Below are 21,898 nucleotides of genomic sequence, written 5' to 3'. Positions count from 1 at the left end.
GGGCTGTGAGAGCGCACCGGAGACACTGTGCGTAGAGCCGGTGCAGGATATACTGGGCCGAGGAGGCGCACTGGAGGTCTGGAGACTAGAGCTGGCACCACCCCTCCTGGCTGGATGTTCACCCTAGCCCGGCAACTGAGGGGTGCTGGCACAGGACGTACTGGGCTATGGACACACACCGGAGACAGTGCACAGAGCCGGCGCAGGATATCCTGGACCGAAGAGACGCACTGGAGGCCAGATGCGCTGAGCCGGCACCATCTGTCCTGGCTGGATGCCCACTCTAGCCCGGCCGATGCGAGGAGCTGGAATATAGCGCACCGGGCTATGAGTGTGCATTGGAGACACACTGCGCAGAGCCGCATAACATGGGGCCTGACTAGTCACACTCTCCCCACGGTAAGCACGAGGAGTTGGCTCAGGTCTCCAACCTGACTCTGCCAATCTCCCCGTGTGCCCCCCCAAAATATTTTTGGGGGCTGCCTCTCGTGCTTGCTCCGCTGTGCCAACTCCTCGTACTTTTGTCGTTCCGCCTTTGCTGCTTCTAGCTCCTTCCTAGGTTGGCGAAATTCACCATCCTGCGCCCAGGGTCCCTTGTCCTCCAATATCTCCTCCCATGTCCATTCCTCCAGATAGCGCTGCTCCTCCCGGCCAAGCCGCTTGGTCCGTTTGTGGTGGGTAGTTCTGTGACGGCCGTCAAAAGAAGTGAACCAAAGTGTTTCGTGTACATATTCCTTTTATTTTAGAAAATGTCGCCAACAAAACAACAAACGAAGAAAACAACCGTGAAGCTCACAGGGCTAAGTGCCACTAACAAAGATAACTACCCACTATCACAGGTGGGAAAAAGGGCTACCTAAGTAAGATTCCCAATCAAAGCGATAGACAGCTGTCCCTGATTGAGAACCATACCCGGCCAAAACATAGAAATAAAGAAACATAGAAAACAAAGAATAGAATGCCCAAAACAAATCATACCCTGACCAAACCAAAATAGAGACATAAAGAGGCTCTCTAAGGTCAAGGCGTGACACCCACAGGAATGTCAACCAAATCTGCTGCCAGAGAATCTGATGTTCATTTCTCTACCATAAACTGCATGCAACATCGTTTTAGAGAATTTAAGGAGTATTTCTGTCTTAATCGAGGTCTTTTGTGGGGAAAAACTCATTCTGATTGGCTGGGCCTGGCTCCCCAGTGGGTGGGCCTGGCTCCCCAGTGGGTGGGCCTGTGCCCTCCCAGGCCCACCCATGGCTGCACCCCTGCCAAGTCTTGTGAAATCCATAGATTAGGGCCTAGATGTCCTTATATGAACTGTAACTCAGTAAAATCTTTGAAATGTTGCATGTTATATTTTTGTTCAGTATAAATAAACGTGCTAGCCCTTCCACAAACACGGATGCCCATTTACCTTTGGTGCTCATACATAACACTACATCCTTCCTTTGGCTATTTTAATTTGAAGTGTCATTTACCATACTGATTTTGATTGCCTTTTAAGCTGCACAGGGTTAAGGGGTTAATGAAATGGTAATGGAGTAGAAAGAAGTGTAGTTTTTCAGTTAAATAATACTTTTTTGCTGACATAACGCAGTCTGGCTAATTTGTAAGGCTTTCGTTTTCAAAATGATTACATCTTATTTCTCTACAGCTCTTAAACGAATAAGAACACCTCGATCGAATATCCCATAATGACAAAGTGAAAACATGCTTTTTGACATTTTAGCACATTTATTGAAAATGAAATATACAATACTTTACCTTTGACGGCGATTACAGCTTTGAGACATCATGGGTATGTCTGTATGAGGTTTGCACATCTGGATTTGGGGATTTTCTCCCATTCTTCCTTGCAGATTTTCTCAAGCTTGGTTAAATTTGGACAGCAATCTTCAAGTCTTTCCACAGATTTCCAATGGGATTCAAGTCTGGGCCACTCAAGGACTTTCACATTCCAGTGTTGCTTTGGCTGTATGCTTGAAGTCATTGTCCTGTTGGAATGTAAGTCTTCACCCCCCAGTCTAAGATTGTTTGCAATCTGAAGCAGGTTCTCATCAAGGATTTACCTGCATTTGCCTCCATTCATTGTTCCCTCTATCCTTACTTGTCTCCCAGGCACTGTCCCCCTCCATGCTTCACAGTAGGGATGATGTTACACAGGTGATTTTATTTTACCTTTATTTAACTAGGCAAGTCAGTTAAGAACAAAATTGTAAGAACAACATTTTTCTTCTTTTTTTTTTTTTTTCTTTTTTAATTTTTATCCCATTTTCTCCCCAATTTTCGTGGTATCCAATCGCTAGTAATTACTACCTTGTCTCTTCGCTACAACTCCCGTACGGGCTCGGGAGAGACGAAGGTCGAAAGCCATGCGTCCTCCGAAGCACAACCCAACCAGCCGTACTGCATCTTAACACAGCGAGCCTCCAACCCGGAAGCCAGCCGCACCAATGTGTCGGAGGAAACACCGTGTACCTGGCCCCCTTGGTTGGCGCGCACTGCGCCCGGCCCGCCACAGGAGTCGCTGGAGCGCGATGAGACAAGGATATCCTTACCGGCCAAACCCTCCCTACCCCGGACGACGCTATGCCAATTGTGCGTCGCCCCACGGACCTCCCGGTCGCGGCCGGCTGCGACAGAGCCTGGGCGCGAACCCAGAGACTCTGGTGGCGCAGTTAGCACTGCGATGCAGTGCCCTAGACCACTGCGCCACCCGGGAGGCCCAGAACAACATTTTTCAATGACAGCCTAGGAACAGTGGGTTAACTGCCTTGTTCAGGGGCAGAACAACAGATTTTTACCTTGTCAGCTGTGGGAATCGATTCTTGCAACCTTTCGGTTACTTGTCCAACGCTCTAACCACTAGGCTACCTGCCACCCATGAGCTATGCCTGGTTTTCTCCAACCATAGCACTTTGCATTCAGGCCTAAGAGTATGTTTTTGTCTCATCAGATCATATAATCCTTTGCCTTATGATCTCAGAGTCTTTCACGTGCCTTTTTGCAAGCTCCAGGCGTGCTGTAATGTACCTTTTTCTCAGGAGTGGCATCCATCTGGCCACTCTCCCACAAAGGCCAGATTGGTGAAGTGCTGTAGAGACTATTGTCCTTCTGGCAAGTTCTCCCATCTCAGCCAAGAAACTCTATAGTTCTATCAGAGTGGTCACTGGGTTCTTGGTCACGTCCCTGACCAAGGTCCTTCTTGCCCAGTTGCTCAGTTTGGTCAGACAGCCAGCTCTAGGCAGAGTCTGGGTAGTTCCATTGGGAAACCACTGTGCTCTTGGAAAATTTCAACAGTCAAGAAAATGTTTTATTCTCTTCCCCAGATATATGCCTCATCACAATTCTATGTCGTACATCTACGGACAGTTACTTTGACTTCATGGTGTAGTTTCTACTTTGACATGTACTGTCATCTGTGGGATCTTACATACACAGGTGTGTTTCTTTCTAAATCATGTCCAAACAATTGAATTGGCCACAAGTTGTCATGACGTCTCAACGGATGATCAATAGAAAGTAGATGCACCTGAGCTCCATTTGGAGTCATAGACAAGGGGTGTGAATACTTATGTTAATGAAATATTGTATTGAATTTTTTATTTACAAACAATTCCCCCAAAAATTCTCACATTGTCATTATTGGGTATTGTGTGTAGATGGATGACAAAATCAATGTAATCCACATTGAATTCAGGCATCCCAATTCCTCAAGTAAACAAGTAGGGCCTCAAGTAAACAAGTACATGTATTTTTAAATTGTCGGGTTAGTTAAATACTTGTCTTGAAAAAACATTAGGTTTTCTATAGCAAAAGGAAAAGCTATAAGCATATTTTGGTTGTTTAGTGACTGTTCAACAAATCTATAAAAAAACAGAAATCGAACTTATGTTGATTACCTTCAAGTTATGCAAGAAAAACATACAGTATTTTTTTTATCAATTTCCTTTTTTGCAGATCTTTTTCTCTGAAAAATTGGCTGATCCTCGAGCCTTTAGTCTCTGGGGGGGCGGGGTTGACGTTTCTGTGTTGCCGTGGCAATGTGGTCTCGTTGACATATAATCTGCGGTTTTGACATGTAATCTGTTAACAATAGTGTGAGTGACATGAGCAGTACAGGGGGAACGGTACCAGTGTCCCGTTCCACCACTCTGGGCAGATCATCAGGCTAAACACTTAGACAGCCCGCTATTCATCTACTGCAGGTGTGTAATCAAGCTGTCACTGAGTATGTGAGTGAGGACTTGTATGGACTTAGAATGGGCCGTGTATGGTTACATGTGTGTGTATGTGCGTGCGTGCGTGCGTGCGTGCGTGCGTGCGTGCGTGCGTGCGTGCGTGCGTGCGTGCGTGTGTGCGTGTGTGTGTGTGTGTGTGTGTGTGTGTGTGTGTGTGTGTGTGTGCGCATGTGACAAGTTTATGTGACAAAGTGGGCTTACCATGCAGGTGTATGGATGTGTGTGGTGCTTTATGTGACACAAACTTACCACTCTATGTGAATGGGTTTACAGTTGCATAAGTTTACCTACAAGCTGTGAGAATGTATTTGTGCTTTTGAAGGTGAGACCGGTTTGATCTGGAAGGGCACAGTAAGGAGTGGGATCCAGCCTAGCGCTGTGAAAGCTTAACCCGCGTATCGATTCCCTCATCCCCCCGTCCATCCCTCCAAAACTCCATCCCTCCTTCCAGCCCATCGGTAGAACACGACCCAAAGGGCCAAGCTGGAAAGCAACCGCTGAGGCTTAATGAAGGCTGAGGATGTCCCTTAACTCACCCTCACCTGCGAGAGAGGGATGGAGAAAGAGTGTCGTAGAGAGAGGATCCTCATGGCACACTGCCCACAGAGAGACAGAAATAGAGAGACAGAAAGAGAGAGAGAGAGAGAGATAGAGAGAGACAAATAAACAAAGAGACCGAGAGAGAGAGGGCTGTGGGACCCTGAAATGGCTGTGGGACCCTGAAAAGGCATTCGGTTTCATCACCATCCCATCCCCACGTTATGAATGAGTCATGAATGGAGCAGTAGTCTTTTAGCAGCTTTAGGTAGAAGTTGCCCCTTAACACATATCTAGGATCAGATTACGCTCCCCAAATCCTGATCGTTAACCATTTGCATGATCACACAACTTACCTTAGGTCAGTGTCTGAGGGCAACTTCATCCTACGCCAACTACTACACATCAATCAGAGCTCCGCCGTCCATCAGTTTTCATTTGTTGCCAGCAGGTGACGAGCTTTGTGACTCACGACACTGAAAATGGTTATGATATGGGGAGGGGGGGGGGGGGGGGGGGGGGGGGGGGGGGTTAGTGTTAGGACATAGACAAACACACTATCCAGTTGACACTACCACACTCCAATCCCCCAGGGGGCAGCAGCAACCTTGTCCAGGTGCTGAGCCTGCTTGATAAGCACGTCGGGTGCTGCCCATTAAGGTGATCAGTCAGAGTACCAGTTTGGAGAGCCGTGAGGCTGCTGGTGGGTTTGGTGGCCATGAGGTCTTTCCTTACTTCGGGCACGCCTTCGTCACCATCTGAACACATAATAATCCGGTTGGACTGGCTGACCAAGAGGTCAATAGAGACAGAGCTGGCCCTGGACAAAGGTTGCTGTCTTCCTGGGCACATGTACATTCAACACCTACAGTAGGAACATACTCTGATTTCGCACATAAATGCACACATTCGTTCAGGTTACAGACCATGCACATTAACTAGGCCTAGGACCCCTAGACAAAGCGAGTGCAACAATATCCGTAGGCTAGTTATGGGTTTTGAAACGCAATCAATTCCAATCAGAGGAAGCACCGCTTTGAGAGTGCTGCCGCTGCCTGTCTTAGTCTGTCCCTATTCAACTCCATTACCCAGAGGGAATGTTGATGAATGACTGTTGGATGGGTAGGCCTTCTGCCTTCTGTAGGCACTCACTGAGAACCAAACCTCAAGTTAGGGTTAGGTGTGTGTGTGTGTGTGTGTGTGTGTGTGTGTGTGTGTGTGTGTGTGTGTGTGTGTGTGTGTGTGTGTGTGTGTGTGTGTGTGTGTGTGTGTGTGTGTGTGTGTGTGTGTGTGTGTGTGTGTGTGTGTGTGTGTGTGTGTGTGAGACACTCTCCTGCCTGCCTCTTGGCTGGTGAGAGACACATTTCATTCGTAATGAGTGTCTGGCATGCTACTATACTCCAGCTGGTGCACACTTCCAGAGTGAGGGGTATGAAGACCCCCCTCTGACACGCCTCTCCTGGCCAAAACACCCACACACACCCCTCTCTCTCTATCCAGACTCTCGCTCCTCACTGCCACAACTCCCCTACCAACATTCCTCTGACTATAAGGATTGGTGTAAGCATGGGATGGAAAGAGAGTGTCTACCATGTCACACCAATCCAACGTTTTTACTGTATATCATTGAAGGGGAGTGATTACGTGAATGAGTCCACACTTTGAGGAGAAAGGGTAGGAATCAGAATTTGCAACCAGGGCTGTATCTGAAATGGCACCCTATTCCCTATATAGTGCGCTCCAAACCCAACAATGCAGTAATCAATATCAATGTAGCACAAACAAATTACATAAGGTAGAACAAAAGCATACGAGAAATAGAAATAAGAAAGTAAGAAGCTATATACGTACATGGTCAGTTCCAATACCATATTTACATACAGTACCAGTCAAAAGTACTCATTCCAGGGTTTTTCTTTATTTTTACTGTTTTCTACACTGTAGAATAATAGTGAAGACATCAAAACTATGAAATAACACACATGGAATCATGTAATAACCAGAAAAGTGTTAAACAAATCAAAATATACACTACCGTTCAAAAGTTTGGGGTCACTTAGAAATGTCCTTATTTTTGAAAGAAAATAATATAAAATTGATCAGAAATACAGTTTAGACATTGTTAATGTTGTAAATGACTATTGTAGCTGGAAACGGCAGATTTTTTTATGGAATGTCTACATAGGCGTACAGAAGCCCATTATCAGCAACCATCATTCCTGTGTTCCAATGGCACGTTGTGTTAGCTAATCTGTCACGATCGTCTATGGGTGAGAGAGAGGACCAAGGCGCAGCGTGTGAGAAATACATCTTCTTTTATTTAGAAGAGGGAAAACACGAAACGAACACTATACAACAAACTAACAAAATAACAAACGATCGTGAAGCTAAAGACGTAAGTGCACACACAAGCTACAAACGTACAACATAGACAATTACCCACATTAACCTAATGCCTATGGCTGCCTTAAATATGGCTCCCAATCAGAGACAATGAATGAAGCTGTCTCTGATTGAGAACCCTTCAGGCAACCATAGACTTACCTAGACAACTACACTAGACACTGCCCCATACACATACCACACCCCTAGACACTACAAAAACACATACCTTCCCCATGTCACACCCTGATCTAACTGAAATAATTAAAAAAACAAAGATAACTAAGGCCAGGGCGTGACATAATCCAAGTTTATCATTTTAAAAGGCTAATTTATCATTAGAAAACCATTTTGCAATTATGTTAGCACAGCTGAAACTGTTGTTCTGATTTAAAGAAGCAATACAACTGGCCTTCTTTAGACTAGTTGAGTATCTGGAGCATCAGCATTCGTGGATTCGATTACAGACTCAAAATGGCCAGAAACAAAGTACATTCTTCTGAAACTCGTCAGTCTATTCTTGTTCTGAGAAATGAAGGCTATTCCATGCGAGAAATTTCCAAGAAACTAAAGATCTCATACAACACTGTGTACTACTCCCTTCACAGAACAGCGCAAACTGGCCCTAACCAGAATAGAAAGAGGAGTGGGAGGCCCCGGTGCACAACTGAGCAAGAGGACAAGTACATTAGAATGTCTAGTTTGAGAAACAGACGCCTCAACTGGCAGCCTCATTAAATAGTACCCGCAGAACACCAGTCTCAACGTCAACAGTGAAGAGGCAACTCCGGGATGCTGACCTTCTAGGCAGATTTGCAAAGAAAAAGCCATATCTCAGACTGGCCAATAAAAAGTAAAGATTATGATGGGCAAAAGAACACAGACACTGGACAGAGGACCTCTGCCTAGGCCAGCATCCCGGAGTCGCCTCTTCACTGTTGAGACTGGTGTTTTGCGGGTACTATTTAATGAAGCTGCCAGTTGAGGACTTGTGAGGCGTCTGGATTATTTATTTTTCTGTTGCAAAAATGTCTAAAATCCAATATTTTTCCTTTGTCATTATGGGGTATTGTGTGTAGATTGATGAGGGGGGAAATTTATTGAATCCATTTTAGAATAAGACTGCAATGTAACAAAATGTGGGAAAAGTGAAGGGGTCTGCTGGCCCTGAACAATACACCTGTAAGCCACGGACCAATCAATTCCAGATGTGATTTCATGTTTCACTGACTAAAGCATGCTACATTTACTATGTTCTGTGTGGTTGGCTGAATGCATAGAATAGAATGGAATTTCTATTTCTATGGATGGTTGGATCTTCACGTGCAATTGATTGACTCTGTATAGCACAAAGGATTTACCTCATTCAAAGATGTGGGAGTCCGTGACAACTTGTCATGCTCTGCCCCCAAGTGGTCCAAGTTCAGAATGTGTGTTTGTGTGTGCACGTGCGTTCATGTGTTCCAGGGTTCATGTACCAGGGTTGTCAGTTTAACCAGAGGGCTGTGGATATAAGTGGGGTTCTGTTTCCTTAGGAATTGTCAAGGCATGGGAAATTATTTGCCAACTTTGACTCATAGCCAATATTTCACCCTGTGGTGGGCAATTCTCCAACATTTCCCAGGTCTCCATGAGTACAAAGGCTATTTTAGGCTTAGCGGTTAGGGTAAAGGGCCATCCACACCAAGGACGATAACTTTAACATACTATAACGTTAACGTTGGCAAGCATCCACACCAGCTGACAATTTATTGTTCTGCAATACACCTGTCAATCAACTGATCAATGATTCCAACTGCAGGGCTGTAGGCGTTTTAATAAGGTGGTAACGCACACCATCAGTGGAGGCTGCTGAGGGGAGGACGGCTCATATCAATGGCTGGAACGGAGCGAATGGAATGGCATCAAACGCGTGGAAACCATGTGTTTGATATACTTGATACAATTCCACTTATTCTGCTTCAGCCATTCCCATGAGCCCGTTCTCCCCAATTAAGGTGCCACCAACCACCTGTTACCCCATTACTTCTTCAATATACAGTACCAGTCAAAAGTTTGGACACACCTACTCATTCAAGGGTTTTTCTTTATTTAACTATTTTCTACATTATAGAACAATAGTGAAGTCATCAAAACTATGAAATAACACATATGGAATCATGTACTGTAGTAATCAAAAAAGTGTTAAACAAATCAAAATATATTTTAGATTCTTCCAAGTAACCACCCTTTGCCTTGATGAATGCCAAGAGTATGCAAAGCTGTCATCAAGGCAAAGGGTGGCTACTTTGAGGAATCGGCTCAGCAGGTAGCCTAGTGGTTAGAGCACTGGACTAGTAACCGAAAGGTTGCAAGATTGAATCCTGAGCTGACAAGGTAAACATTTGTCCTTCTACCCCTGAACAAGGCAGTTAACCCATTGTTCCTAGGCTGTCATTGAAAATAAGATTTTGTTCTTAACTGACTTGCCTAATTAAATAAAGGTAAAATGTATTTTGATTTGTTTAACACTTATTTGGTTACTACATGATTCCATATGTGTTATTTCATAGTTTTGATGTCTTCACTATTATTCTGCAATGTAGAAAATAGTCAAAATAAAGAAAAACCCTGGAATGAGTAGGTGTGTCCAAACTTTTGACTGGTACTGTACATGTAATGAAAAAACCCATTTAGAAGCTCATATCTAAATGTAGCAATTCAACAACAAACGCTGTTTAGCCTTCGCATCTTTTACATAATCTCATTGCTTCCCACTCAGCGTTGTTTCTACGTCATTTCAATGAAATTACGTTGAACCAACGTGGAATATACGTTGAACTGATGTCTGTGCCCAGTGGGTTGCCTCGTTGCTCAAGTGGTTTGCAAGTGGTTTCCATTTTTTCTAATGATTGTTAATTCGTTTGGATTTTCTAAATCCTTATCTCTCTGGCTGTTCCCTCTGCAACCAGACCTATTTTACATTCAGCAGTTAACAATAGCAAGCCTGCTTCTCTCCACGAAAAGGCTATTAAGCATAGTATAAAAAATGCATGTCCTTTAGTAACCTATAGCTTTTCCTGGGATTTCACGTGAAGAGGAATAGCGGAGGGGCTTGCATGGCCTATAGCCAATTGCGCACGGGAACAGCTGGAAGAGAGAGGCTAGAGATGTGTACCCGAAGTAAGAAGATAAATATTAGCTAGATATTAGGCCATTCATTAGCTAAATAGTAGGGCTATAAATATTTACCCGTCAAAGTGCAAGATTTTTTTTTTTTTTTTACAGATTATGAAATGACAGATGTTTTTCTCCAGGTAGTGCTCAGCAGTCCCGGACACGCAAAGCACCACGATCGGCCTATTGTTGTCTGGGGCTCTAAACTGCAGTGATGTAGGCTAATTTTAATAATCGCTCAAACGTCCTGTTTTGGATGCTTAGGCCTGATTATGCAACCATTTGGATAAATTATGGTTATATTCTCGACAGTTTAAACGGTCCAAAAAGTTACATTAGCAGGCTACTCATACGGTGTATTTCCATCACACCATATCCCTCTCTCTCCTTTCAAACTGTACTATTTTACATTGAGCAAAGAGCAAGCGGAAATATCTCCTCGATAGGCTAGTTGTAGTAAATAAAATCGTAACATTAAGTGTACAACAAGTTGTTGTAGTCTAGCTTTTCCTGGGACTCCAAGAGCTAAGGGGAATAGATGTAGCTGGGAAGCAGCAGAGAGGACAGGTGCGTAATTGCGCAAAGAGAACCGTGAATACAGACTAGAGATGAGTAGCCTAAATTAGTATGCAACCCATCATTCGTTGGCTAAATATTAGGCCTAACTCCGAAACGAATAGCCTATACTGAAGTAAATAGCCTATACCCAATGAATTTACACAGTGAAATATAATATTTTTTAATCAGATTATGAACTGACAGGTAGCCTGAGATAGTCTGCTCTCGCAGTCCCCGCAGGCACGGAGCTCGACAAGAAAAGTATCATACCTAGGCTATAACAATAAAATGCATTTCATATTTTCTTCTAGTGTGTAAATTTTAGTCTAGGCTGTGTAAACTGCAGTGAATATGCCATTTAAATAACCGCTAAAAAGAACTGTGTTTTGAATGCATGTTTCGTCCGAAATAATAATGTAACCTAGGCAACCATTTGGATCGGTAATGGATCGGTAATGGGTCATTTCTCGACAGTTTACAAGATCCAGAAAGGCACATTAGACTTTAGTGTGTATTTGTCAGGCTGTATCAGCGGTAACAGATAAGTCTATACCATCGGAGAATTGCCTTCTTATGCGCTGTTTGTCGTGGATCATTATTCCTCCCAGGTAGTCCTATAATTAATGTGGCCAACAATACGCTCACACATGCCCAGCTATTCAGGCAAGTTTAGCCTGTGCTCTGCCTCCTCTTCATAGCCCCGTACGAACCATCCTGATCTAGCGAGCTCATATTCTGTTTTACTACCACACAAGGTGAACTCGTGAGAGCACAGTGGTTCGTTCGAGGCTCCGAGCAGCCTTGCACACCTAGAACCAAGAACGCTTCAATAGAACTCGTTTTTATTGGTTGTCAATGACAATGTTTCATCGGAGGGACAGGGAAAAAATCGCTCTGAAAGTGATCCAAACGATAGCTATTGTTTTCGTTCTCCAGTCTTTTTGTAGTTGTCGTTATAGTGTTAACGCCCCTGCCACTTTAATTATATATATTTATTATTATTATAGTTATCGTCATAGTTATCAGCCTTGGTGTGGATGGCCCTTTAGGGTTAGGGAAAATAGGATTTTGAATGGAAATACATTTTAGGTCCCCACAAGGGATAGTAAAACATATGTTGTGTGTGTGTGTGTGTGTTTGTGTTTGTGTGCGTGTGTGTCAGTTTGAGCAAAAGGGAAGATTTTAGTATGGGAGGAAATAGGAGATATTCATTGTCTCTCTTTTTGAGACATCCTCCTTCTGTGTGATGCTTCTGTCATCTCCCAGAGCAACAACATAACCTCTTTGTCTTTGAGGAAGGATTGAGACCTAAAGTGGTTTTATTCCCACTGTGAGCTGCATTTCATAGTGACAGGTGTCAGCATCATTGAAAATGGAATGTGTGAAACATTGTGGCAGTATATCCTCACTGGTGACAACGAGGCTGCATGTGTTACATCACAGCTTGAAGGTGACTGTTCTTTGAATTATTTTACATAGTGCACTTGAGCACTACTTCACTTGAGAAATGCATTTTTTTTGCAGTGGCTTTTAGGTAGCTGTCCTGTTGGTTGATCTGGGTAGTCGGATAGTTATTGATATACAATGACAATCTGTGCTATGTTGTGTGGCGTGTCCTGCTGGATTGTAGCACCAACTTCTGTGTTATTATTTTCCCTAATGTGTATTTTTGAAGAGAACCTGTCTTGCTTTACTGTTGGCCCACACGACTTTGCACAGACTTAAAAATGAACCGCTGGCTTTCCTACGCCACTGTTTGCTCGGGGGGTTTGACTGTATACCACTACAATCTTATCCTGGTGCATGTACAGTCTGTTGGCCACTAGAGGGCAGTGTTATCCTTGGAAATACAACAGCGTCCTAAGAAAATAACCTAACTAGATCCATCCCATACTGTACTTAGTGATTCCGGCTCTGCATTGACACAAAACAATTATTTGGACAAATTCACATTAAAAGTCTCTATTGCAGTGTATTGTCACTTAAATCTTGTATTCTCTCCACAAAGGTGTCTCACTTACTCTGTCACACCTCTCTCTCCTTTCCTCTTCACCTTATTTTCTCGTCAAGTCTTTTATTCAGTTTACCTCTCGCCTCAGCTCATAGACGCCGTCTATTTTTGTCACCAATTCCCTGTCGAGTCATTAATAACTTAACAGCCTTTCATTAGTGACTATGAACATTGTGTTGCTGTCACACACTGTATAATGACTTGATCATGACAACAAAGTGATACGCAAGGACAATCATTTGATTCAAAGAGATGGATACTTCTTCTTCATCATCTGTCAATCTTGCCGTCCCTGAGCTCAGCTCTGCCCCCTTGACCCACCCAAAGGAAGGAAAGGAATGTCTAGCTTAATCTGTTATCCTCAATCCACTTGTTCCCTGCTGGAGATTACACGACTAGGCCCTAATCCCACACATCCCGGGGCGAAGAGAGATGGGCATTTCCTTTTTTGACAGGGGCACAGCGGTAGGTAAGGGTTACCTTGGGGGGGGGGCGGCCCAAGCCATGTTTTCAGTTCTCTAATCCCCTCTCATCCTCTGTAAGCTTTCCTTAAATGGACCTGGTATAATCCGCTCCGTACTCCGACCTATCGCCTCTGCAATTCTCGTTGAAATACTCATAGAATAGGATGGGTTCGACTTAGTGGCACTCTTTACACTGCACGGGTGCCTTCTGTTGGCTAAAGGTTTGGCTACATTCTGATCGCCATGTTCTCTCAGCTTTCTCTTCTCTTTGAGGTGTGTCAATTCATGGAAGTGCTTAAGAATAGTGATGTATCAACTGAGTGGACCAGTACCGGTTGGAGTCTAGGCTTTTTTACTCATCCAGGGTAGCACAATATAGTTACGTTGCACATCAAATACAGTCTGACACCCAGGCTAGAGTGTGTTGTGGACCAATTGCATGACTCGTATTGTGCCAAACGCACCCAAAGCTTGAAAACAAGTCCTGGCAGTGTTAGAACTGCGCTAGATTATCGGGTTATAAATGTTGGATTGAGTTCTGTGGTTCTCAGCCAGCTGGCCACCTGGATAAATGAGTTTGTCCCCTGATTACATTCCCATTCATCTTTCAGCTATTAGCATTGAGAGCTGGGACTGTATGCCTTGGCATGGTACGGAACAAATAGGCCTCAATGTAACCTAAAACATACACTCTTACATGTATGTAAATCACTCATGTTCCAGGCATTTAAAGAATCAGGACACACAAGTGTAGCCGCCCCACAGACTGCATCTTAGGGTGGATTAGTCGTGTTAAGTGGGATGAAAAAAAAGAGAAAGCGTAGTGAATTGAAGTCAAATCCTCTTCCCGACTATTTATTAATCCTATGTGTGTGTGTGTGTGTGTGTGTGTGTGTGTGTGTGTGTGTGTGTGTGTGTGTGTGTGTGTGTGTGTGTGTGTGTGTTTTCCTGAGTGTAGCCTATGTGTGTGTATGTGTGAGATTTAATTGTGTTTTTGTGGAGGGTGCAGTGTGTGTGTGTGTGCATTAGTGGCCAGAGAAGGAGATAGAATCTACTGGGATTACTGTATAAACCCTCATGTCTGTCAGTAATAGATCAATTCATGAGATTTTGTATTACATTACATCTTATATATTGGGGTGGGCCAGTAACCGAAAGGTTGCTGGATCGAATCCCCGAGCTGACAAGGTAAAAATCTGTCCTTCTGCCTCTGAACAAGGCAGTTAACCCACTGTTCCTCGTTAGGCCGTCATTGTATATCATCATTTGTTCTTAACTAACTTGCCTAGTTAAATAAAGGTTGAATTTTAAAAAATAGATTAAATGGTGCTAAGACAATTGAGGATGTAGTGAGTAGTTACATAGGCAGTTGCAGCGTAATAACACACGGTCCAACATTACCATGTTGCTATGTTACAAAGTCTGTAACTCCAGATGTAATGTATATCAAATAACTATATTTTGTTATGTGTAACTACTGTGTAAAAAAAGTGCCATGTGTCCTCTGTTCAGATTGTTAAAATAAAAGCACACATCTGCGCACACAAACACACATACACACACACACACATACACACACACACACACACACACACACACACACACAGGGCGTGAGCCAGATGATGGTTGTGTGGGGACCTATAATCCTCAATACAGTTTTCCCTGTTTTTATCCGTGTGGGTGATTACATAGAGGTCCAATCCCTTCCATGGGCCACACTCCTGTGGTGTGATGGCTCAGAGATGAATGACGGGTGGGCAGGGCACTAGACTGAACACTCACTCATGTGTCCACAACACAGTGCATTACTCTTTAGACTGCCGGGGCTGCTGTCCACCTCGCTAACCCTGTATGCCAACAACAACCCAGCTCCAGTCACTGACTACAGACCAGGTAAGGGTAAGGGCATGGGGTGAGGTAGGGCAGGATAGGATAAGGTTTTAAGAGGAAGGAATAGTGATGATTTGTCTTGGAAGACTGTTGAGAAATGAGAACCTTGGATTTATGTTTCACACATGCAGTACAGTTGAAGGTTTCTTGCATAGAAATAGGAATTAGAACGAGTCATTTTATAGGATCTCTATGGTTCCTTGTAGGTTTGAGAAGGAGCAATTGATATACATGACGTACTGGTGTGGTCACTGTACCGTGTCTTTTTGGTGGGGGTATCAGTGACAACCTTGTTGATGTTTTCATACTTTAATAAATAAAACAAAGTTGATTGGATGCCTGATTCTTACTGTATTCGTGAATGAAGCTTGATTTTGGCTGAATGAGAAACAGACTGGCAAGTGATCCATGTTTCGGAGTGTTTTGGCTGTTTTAGCAGTGTAAATACCAGATGCTGTGTTGGTAGAAAAAGGCGTTATGCTGTAACTTCTTTCTGAGCTGATAAAAGTACAGTATTGAAATGTCCACAGGGTCACTGCTGACATCCGCTACAGGCGTTAAAACCCAATCAACATGTGGCATTTCATTTAATTCAACCCTACTGAAAGAGTCATTTCATTCAACCCTACTGAAAGAGTCATTTCATTCAACCCTACTGAAAGAGTCATTTCATTCAACCCTACTGAAAGAGTCATTTCATTCAACCCTACTGAAAGAGTCATTTCATTCAACCCTACTGAAAGAGTCATTTCATTCAACCCTACTGAAACAGTCATTTCATTCAACCCTACTGAAAGAGTCATTTCATTCAACCCTACTGAAACAGTCATTTCATTCAACCCTGCTGAAACAGTCATTTCATTCAACCCTACTGAAAGAGTCATTTCATTCAACCCTACTGAAAGAGTCATTTCATTCAACCCTACTGAAAGAGTCATTTCATTCAACCCTACTGAAAGAGTCATTTCATTCAACCCTACTGAAACAGTCATTTCATTCAACCCTACTGAAACAGTCATTTCATTTAACCCTACTGAAACAGTCATTTCATTCAACCCTACTGAAAGAGTCATTTCATTCAACCCTACTGAAACAGTCATTTCATTCAACCCTACTGAAACAGTCATTTCATTCAAACCTACTGAAACAGTCATTTCATTCAACCCTACTGAAAGAGTCATTTCATTCAACCCTACTGAAAGAGTCATTTCATTCAACCCTACTGAAACAGTCATTTCATTCAACCCTACTGAAAGAGTCATTTCATTCAACCCTACTGAAACAGTCATTTCATTCAACCCTACTGAAAGAGGCATTTCATTCAACCCTACTGAAAGAGTCATTTCATTCAACCCTACTGAAACAGTCATTTCATTCAACCCTACTGAAACAGTCATTTCATTCAACTCTACTGAAAGAGTCATTTCATTCAACCCTACTGAAACAGGGCTCTGTAGGTGGACAGCTAAATATGGCCATTAAGTCTGATTTCATGCTCAGTAAAATAGATTTTTCACGCTCTTATGGAGTGAAATCACTGTGGTTGTCTCATGGCATAGGCATTATGTAGGAATGTGCTCAAGCAAATCATGCAATGAAGTGAATTTCTATGTGTGTTAATGCGTTACGCATTCTCTTTTTTCCATCCCACTTAAAAAGACTAATCCACTCTCAAATTCATCCTGCATTTTCATTCCCCTGTATATCCTAAGTAATTTCATATACAGGAGAACATTTGGCGGGGGGGGGGGGGGGGGGGGGGGGGGGGCGTGTGTGTACATCGTTATGTGTGTTTATGTTTTGTGTCTCTCTCTCTCTGTCTCTCTGTCAGGTGTGTGTTTCCTGTGTCTGGTGGACGTGGTGCCGGTGAAGAACGAAGATGGCCTAGTGATCATGTTCATCCTCAACTTCCAGGTCATTTCAGACGACAAACAGCCCAACCAGGACCTCAACCACAAGCTGCCCCCCTGGCTCCCCACAGGTAACTCCAAGCTTCCCCCCTGGCTCTCCACAGGTAACCACAAGCTTCCCCCTGGCTCTCAACAGGTAACCCCAAGCTTCCCCCTGGCTCTCCACAGGTAACCCCAAGCTTCCCCCCTGGCTCCCCACAGGTATCCACAAGCTGCCCCCCTGGCTCCCCACAGGTACAGGGTGGCCTCTCCTAATCTGCTCTGATCTCTCCCAATGTCATATTGTAGCTGTTCTCTGAATTGATTTGAATGGAAAACATTAATTTAACCCTTGTCTTAAGGGTAAAAAATGACTCGCCGCTCGCTATGGTTAACAGCAGAGAAAATCCCCTAAATTATATATTTTTTTAACTTGAAATTTGATGACTTTTCCTAGAGTGACCCCAACATTAGAAAAAGTGAAACATCACCTTTGTTCATATTTCCATGAAAGCTGTACAGCACCAGGATACAACGATTGTTTTAGGGGCATTTTTGACCCGGCAGTTATAAAATCATTTACACACCACAAAAACCACAAAGACACACACACTCACACACACACACAATGAGAAATTGAGATTATGTGTGCTACTGATTGAACTCAACCAGCAGCTCCTGAAGAGGAAGATCAGCATGGTTGGCACAGTTAGAAAGAACAAGCCTGAGCTGCCCCCTGCACTCCTCACAACAAGGGGGAGAGAGGCCTTCTCATCAAAGTTTGCCTTCACCCCCACCACTGTAGTTTCTTACCTCGCAAAGAGGAACAAGAATGTGGTCCTCCTGAGCACACTGCACAAAACGGCTGAGATCAGTGGTCGTGAGGACAGGAAGCCAGCCATCATCCTGGACTACAACCACAACAAAGGAGGCATGGACAACATGAACAAGGTGATTGGAACTTACATCTGCAGGAGGATGACTGCCCGCTGGCCCCTGGTCATCTTCCATAACATCATTGATGTGTCCTCATACAATGCCTTGGTGACATGGAACAAGATCATCCCTACCTGGATGTCTGATAAGCCGAACAAGAGGAGGGCGTTCCTGGAGCAGCTGGGAAAGGGACTTGTAACCCCACACATTCAAAGAAGGGAGCGCCTCCCCCGCACAGCAGCCTCTGCAGCGCTTGTGAAAGCTGTTCAGGGGGCTGAATCTTGTCCTGATCCACCTGAGGCTGCCGCTGGGGCAGGCAAGAGGAGGAGATGCCAATTCTGCCTCCAAAAGAAGGACTGTAAAGCAAATACTATGTGCTGCATATGTGAGAAATACATCTGCAAAGTCCATGAACACACACTTGCATACTGTCCTACATGTGCTAATTAGAGTTGATTGATTTATGTTCTTCACATTTTTGTTTTGTGTCTATTATCTTATCTTTATTTATTGTTGTTGTTTGCCCACACCCACAAGATGTATAATGGTTAAAAAAAATGTATTTTGTAGTTTAATTCCTCATTGTACAGTATATAAGAATATATCACTATGTTGCAAAAAATGACTGTCATTGTTTCCCTTCAATAAAATGCATTCAAAACTACTTTCTGCATCTCTTGCAAAAAATATATACATTTACACCTATGCAGTACCCTGAGCAATAATAATAATAATAATAAACCTCTACTTTAGTAAAGAAAACAATTATGATCGATGTGTTGAAATTAAAGTGAGTGGTGTCCACTGATTAAATGCAGTCTTTCTGCAATGTGAAGAGGAAAAACCCAGATATTCACAAAGTTTGTGATGAATGACAGGTTGTTTCTTCACGCAAAATAGATTTGGCATTTAAAATTCAATTAAGCTGCTTTATTTTAGGGGTTTAGTGAAGGCAGGTCATTTTTACCCTTAGGATAAAGGGAGTATACGGAATGTTAAGACTACACAAGGGTTAAGTAAAATGCTGAAAAATACATGCAGAACAAAAATATAAACACAACATGTAAAGTATTGAGCTGTTGCCAGTGAATTCAATGTGCATTTCTCTACCATAAGCCACCTCCAACGTAGTTTTACAGAATTTGGCAGTATGTCAAACCGCAGACCATGTGTAACCACGCCAGCCCAGGACCTCCACATCCGGCTTCTTCACCTGCGGGATCATCTATGGGGAAGGGGGTGGGGTGCTGAGGAGTATTTCTGTCTGTAATAAAGTAAATAAAGTAAATAAAGAAAAACTCATTCTGATTGCCTGGGCCTGGATCCCCATTGGATGGGCCTGGCTCCCAAGTGGTTGGGTCTATCTCCTCTCAGGCCCACCCATTTCTGCGCTCCTGCCCAGTCATGTGAAATCCATAGATTCATTTATTTAGATTGACTGATTTCCTTACATGAACTGTAACTGAAATTGTTCCATGTAGTGTTTATGTTTTTGTTCAGTATAAGTAATCACTCAATTACATTTTTTAAAGATTGTTGGATAATTACTCAATTAAATTGAGTTCAGTTCAGTTCAATTTATTGCTCTCTGGTCTCTTCCTCCTTTCCTCTTTCCCACTCACTCTCTTTCTCTCCCTGTCGGCCTTTTTATCACTCTTTTTTTACTCACTCGTTTTACCCCCCCCACTCTTTCTCCCTCCCTCCCTCTTTCTCGCTCTGTAGGCCGGCCGCGTGGCTTCAAGCTCCGCCTGCCCTCACTTCGCTCCCTCAGCAACAGCAAAGCCTCTCTGGAAGACCCAGAGACAGGGCGCCTCCCGGCCCCTGGCTACCCCAGCCACGAGTCCCTGGCTCTGGGAGAGCTGCTCTCCCTGCCCACATTACCTCCTGGGCACAAGAGCTCCAGTAGCACAGGCAGCAGCAGCAGGCCGGTCCTCCTGTGGCCCGAGGACCAGCGCGGCCTGCTGGGCTCAGAGCCTCCACCGTCCGCCGCTCCCTCCTCGCTGCCCCCCGGCCAGTCGCCGTCCCGCATCGCCCTCCAGACGCTCAACCCGAACGTCTCTCTGTCCAACTGCAGTCTGTCACACAGTCGCTCCCGCGAGAGCTTCCACAGCATGCGGCGGGCGTCGTCAGTGGATGACATCGAGGCCATGCGGCCGGCGTCAGACCGGAAGTACAGCACAGCCCATCCCATCCACAGCAGCACAGGTAGGGGAGGAGGGGGAGGGTAGGGGGGCATACTTCAAATGGCATTGCACCCTGAGAAAGCAAATGCACACCATCTCCTTTCCTGTATTTGAGCTGGATACCAAACACCCACAAACACACAGAGGTAAAGAGTGTGTGCGGCAGGAATTTGTGCGTTGTCTTTTAGAAGCTTTGAAAAACTCAAAAGGCACCTACATTCCCTGGTTGTGTTTAAACACAAACATTTTAGCCTGTGCTGTGGCCAACTACTTCTAATGAACGAGAACAAGAAGTTGGTTGAAGCACAAACAGATCTGGACCCCCCCCCACCTCAGGCCAACCACTTACCGCTCATTGAGCTTTAATGCTAAATTGTAATTATTTCGCCTCTATGGCCTATTTATTGCCTTATCTCCCTACTCTTCTACATTTGCACACACTGTACACGGATTTTTCTATTGTGTTATTGACTGTACGTTTGTTTATGTGTAACTCTGTGTTGTCGTTTGTGTCGCACTGCTTAGCTTAATCTTGGCCAGCTCCCAGTTGTAAATGAGAACTTGTTCTTAACTGGCCTACCTGGTTAAATAAAGGTGAAATAAAAAATACATTTAAAAAATGAGGTCAATACATGATTCATGTGATATGTCAAAATTACAAGCTTTGGATGAGGTTCTAATCACACCTGGGTTAAAATTCTATTTGAAATCATAAAACTAGTCGTGTGCCATATGGGTGAGCTTTGATGTTTTGGGACGATTATATTGTTTCCATTGCACCGGGCAAGCTCTATCAAGCAGAGCTAAAGTACTTGAAACAATTTCAAATAGTGTTGAACCCAGGTGGTCGTAATGGTCTGGACAGTCCTCTAACAGTGTGTTCTTTCAGGGGCGGTGAACAACAAGTCCAACATCCTCAACTCCACGTCGGACTCGGACCTCATGCGTTACCGCACCATCAGTAAGATCCCTCAGATCACCCTGAACTTCGTGGACTTCAAGGCGGACCCCCTGATCACGCTGCCCCCGGGGGACATGGACATCATAGCCCCCTGCAAGCTCATCGACCGCACACACCACGTCACCGATAAAGTCACCCAGGTACGAGGGCCGTCCATGTGTGTGTTCAGTGTGTGTAAGCCAAGTGTGTGTGGGGGTGGTGCGTGAGGTAAGGTGTGCTTATGGACTGCTGTGGTTTTCTTCATTTCCTCTGTCCGGGTTTATACTGGGTGTGTTTGCTGAAGCCTGGCATGCATCACCCAGGTGGTAGCGTCTCATTGGTGGGGGATGGGGTGAGTTACCCCACAAAGCGCCGGTTTGTAGACCTAGTGAAAACGTTTGGCTAATACAATATTAGTGGATTGGTGGTTGAGATCTCGGGTTCCTGCCCTGAGTGGAAACCTGGTGTGGAGGCTTGCTGTGGCTATATTGGTGTCTTCAGTGATCCTTGTCTGCGGTGAGCCAGGGTGTGGCTAAGGCCTCAGCGCTAGCTAGCTTGATTGAATGAGAAGCGGATGTATGGCGCTCAGATGAAACAGTGACCGATGATTCTGTCGCTATGGCGTTCTCGTGTGCGTTGCAGAATAACACGTAATTGCGTTATAGGGACAGCAATTCATATGATGTGAAAGTGGGGGCATGTTGGACACCTCTT

At 44.2% G+C, this 21,898-nt stretch overlaps 1 protein-coding gene across 2 annotated transcripts in view; it reads left to right on the top strand.

The window, feature by feature from the left end:
• Window positions 1-21,898, top strand: part of kcnh2b (potassium voltage-gated channel, subfamily H (eag-related), member 2b) — a 292,842-nt gene that overhangs the window by 160,092 nt on the left and 110,852 nt on the right. For both annotated transcript variants that reach the window (XM_055928777.1, XM_055928778.1), the window contains 3 exons: window positions 17,068-17,217; window positions 19,784-20,266; window positions 21,134-21,345. In XM_055928777.1, coding sequence (XP_055784752.1) covers window positions 17,068-17,217; window positions 19,784-20,266; window positions 21,134-21,345 — 845 coding nt within the window. The remainder of the gene's footprint in view (window positions 1-17,067; window positions 17,218-19,783; window positions 20,267-21,133; window positions 21,346-21,898) is intronic.

This window comes from Salvelinus fontinalis, chromosome 7, assembly GCF_029448725.1.
Source record: "Salvelinus fontinalis isolate EN_2023a chromosome 7, ASM2944872v1, whole genome shotgun sequence".
Lineage (NCBI taxonomy): Eukaryota > Metazoa > Chordata > Actinopteri > Salmoniformes > Salmonidae > Salvelinus > Salvelinus fontinalis.
The sequence above is the reverse complement of the archived record's forward strand: the minus strand, read 5'-3'. Positions and strand labels throughout refer to the sequence as shown.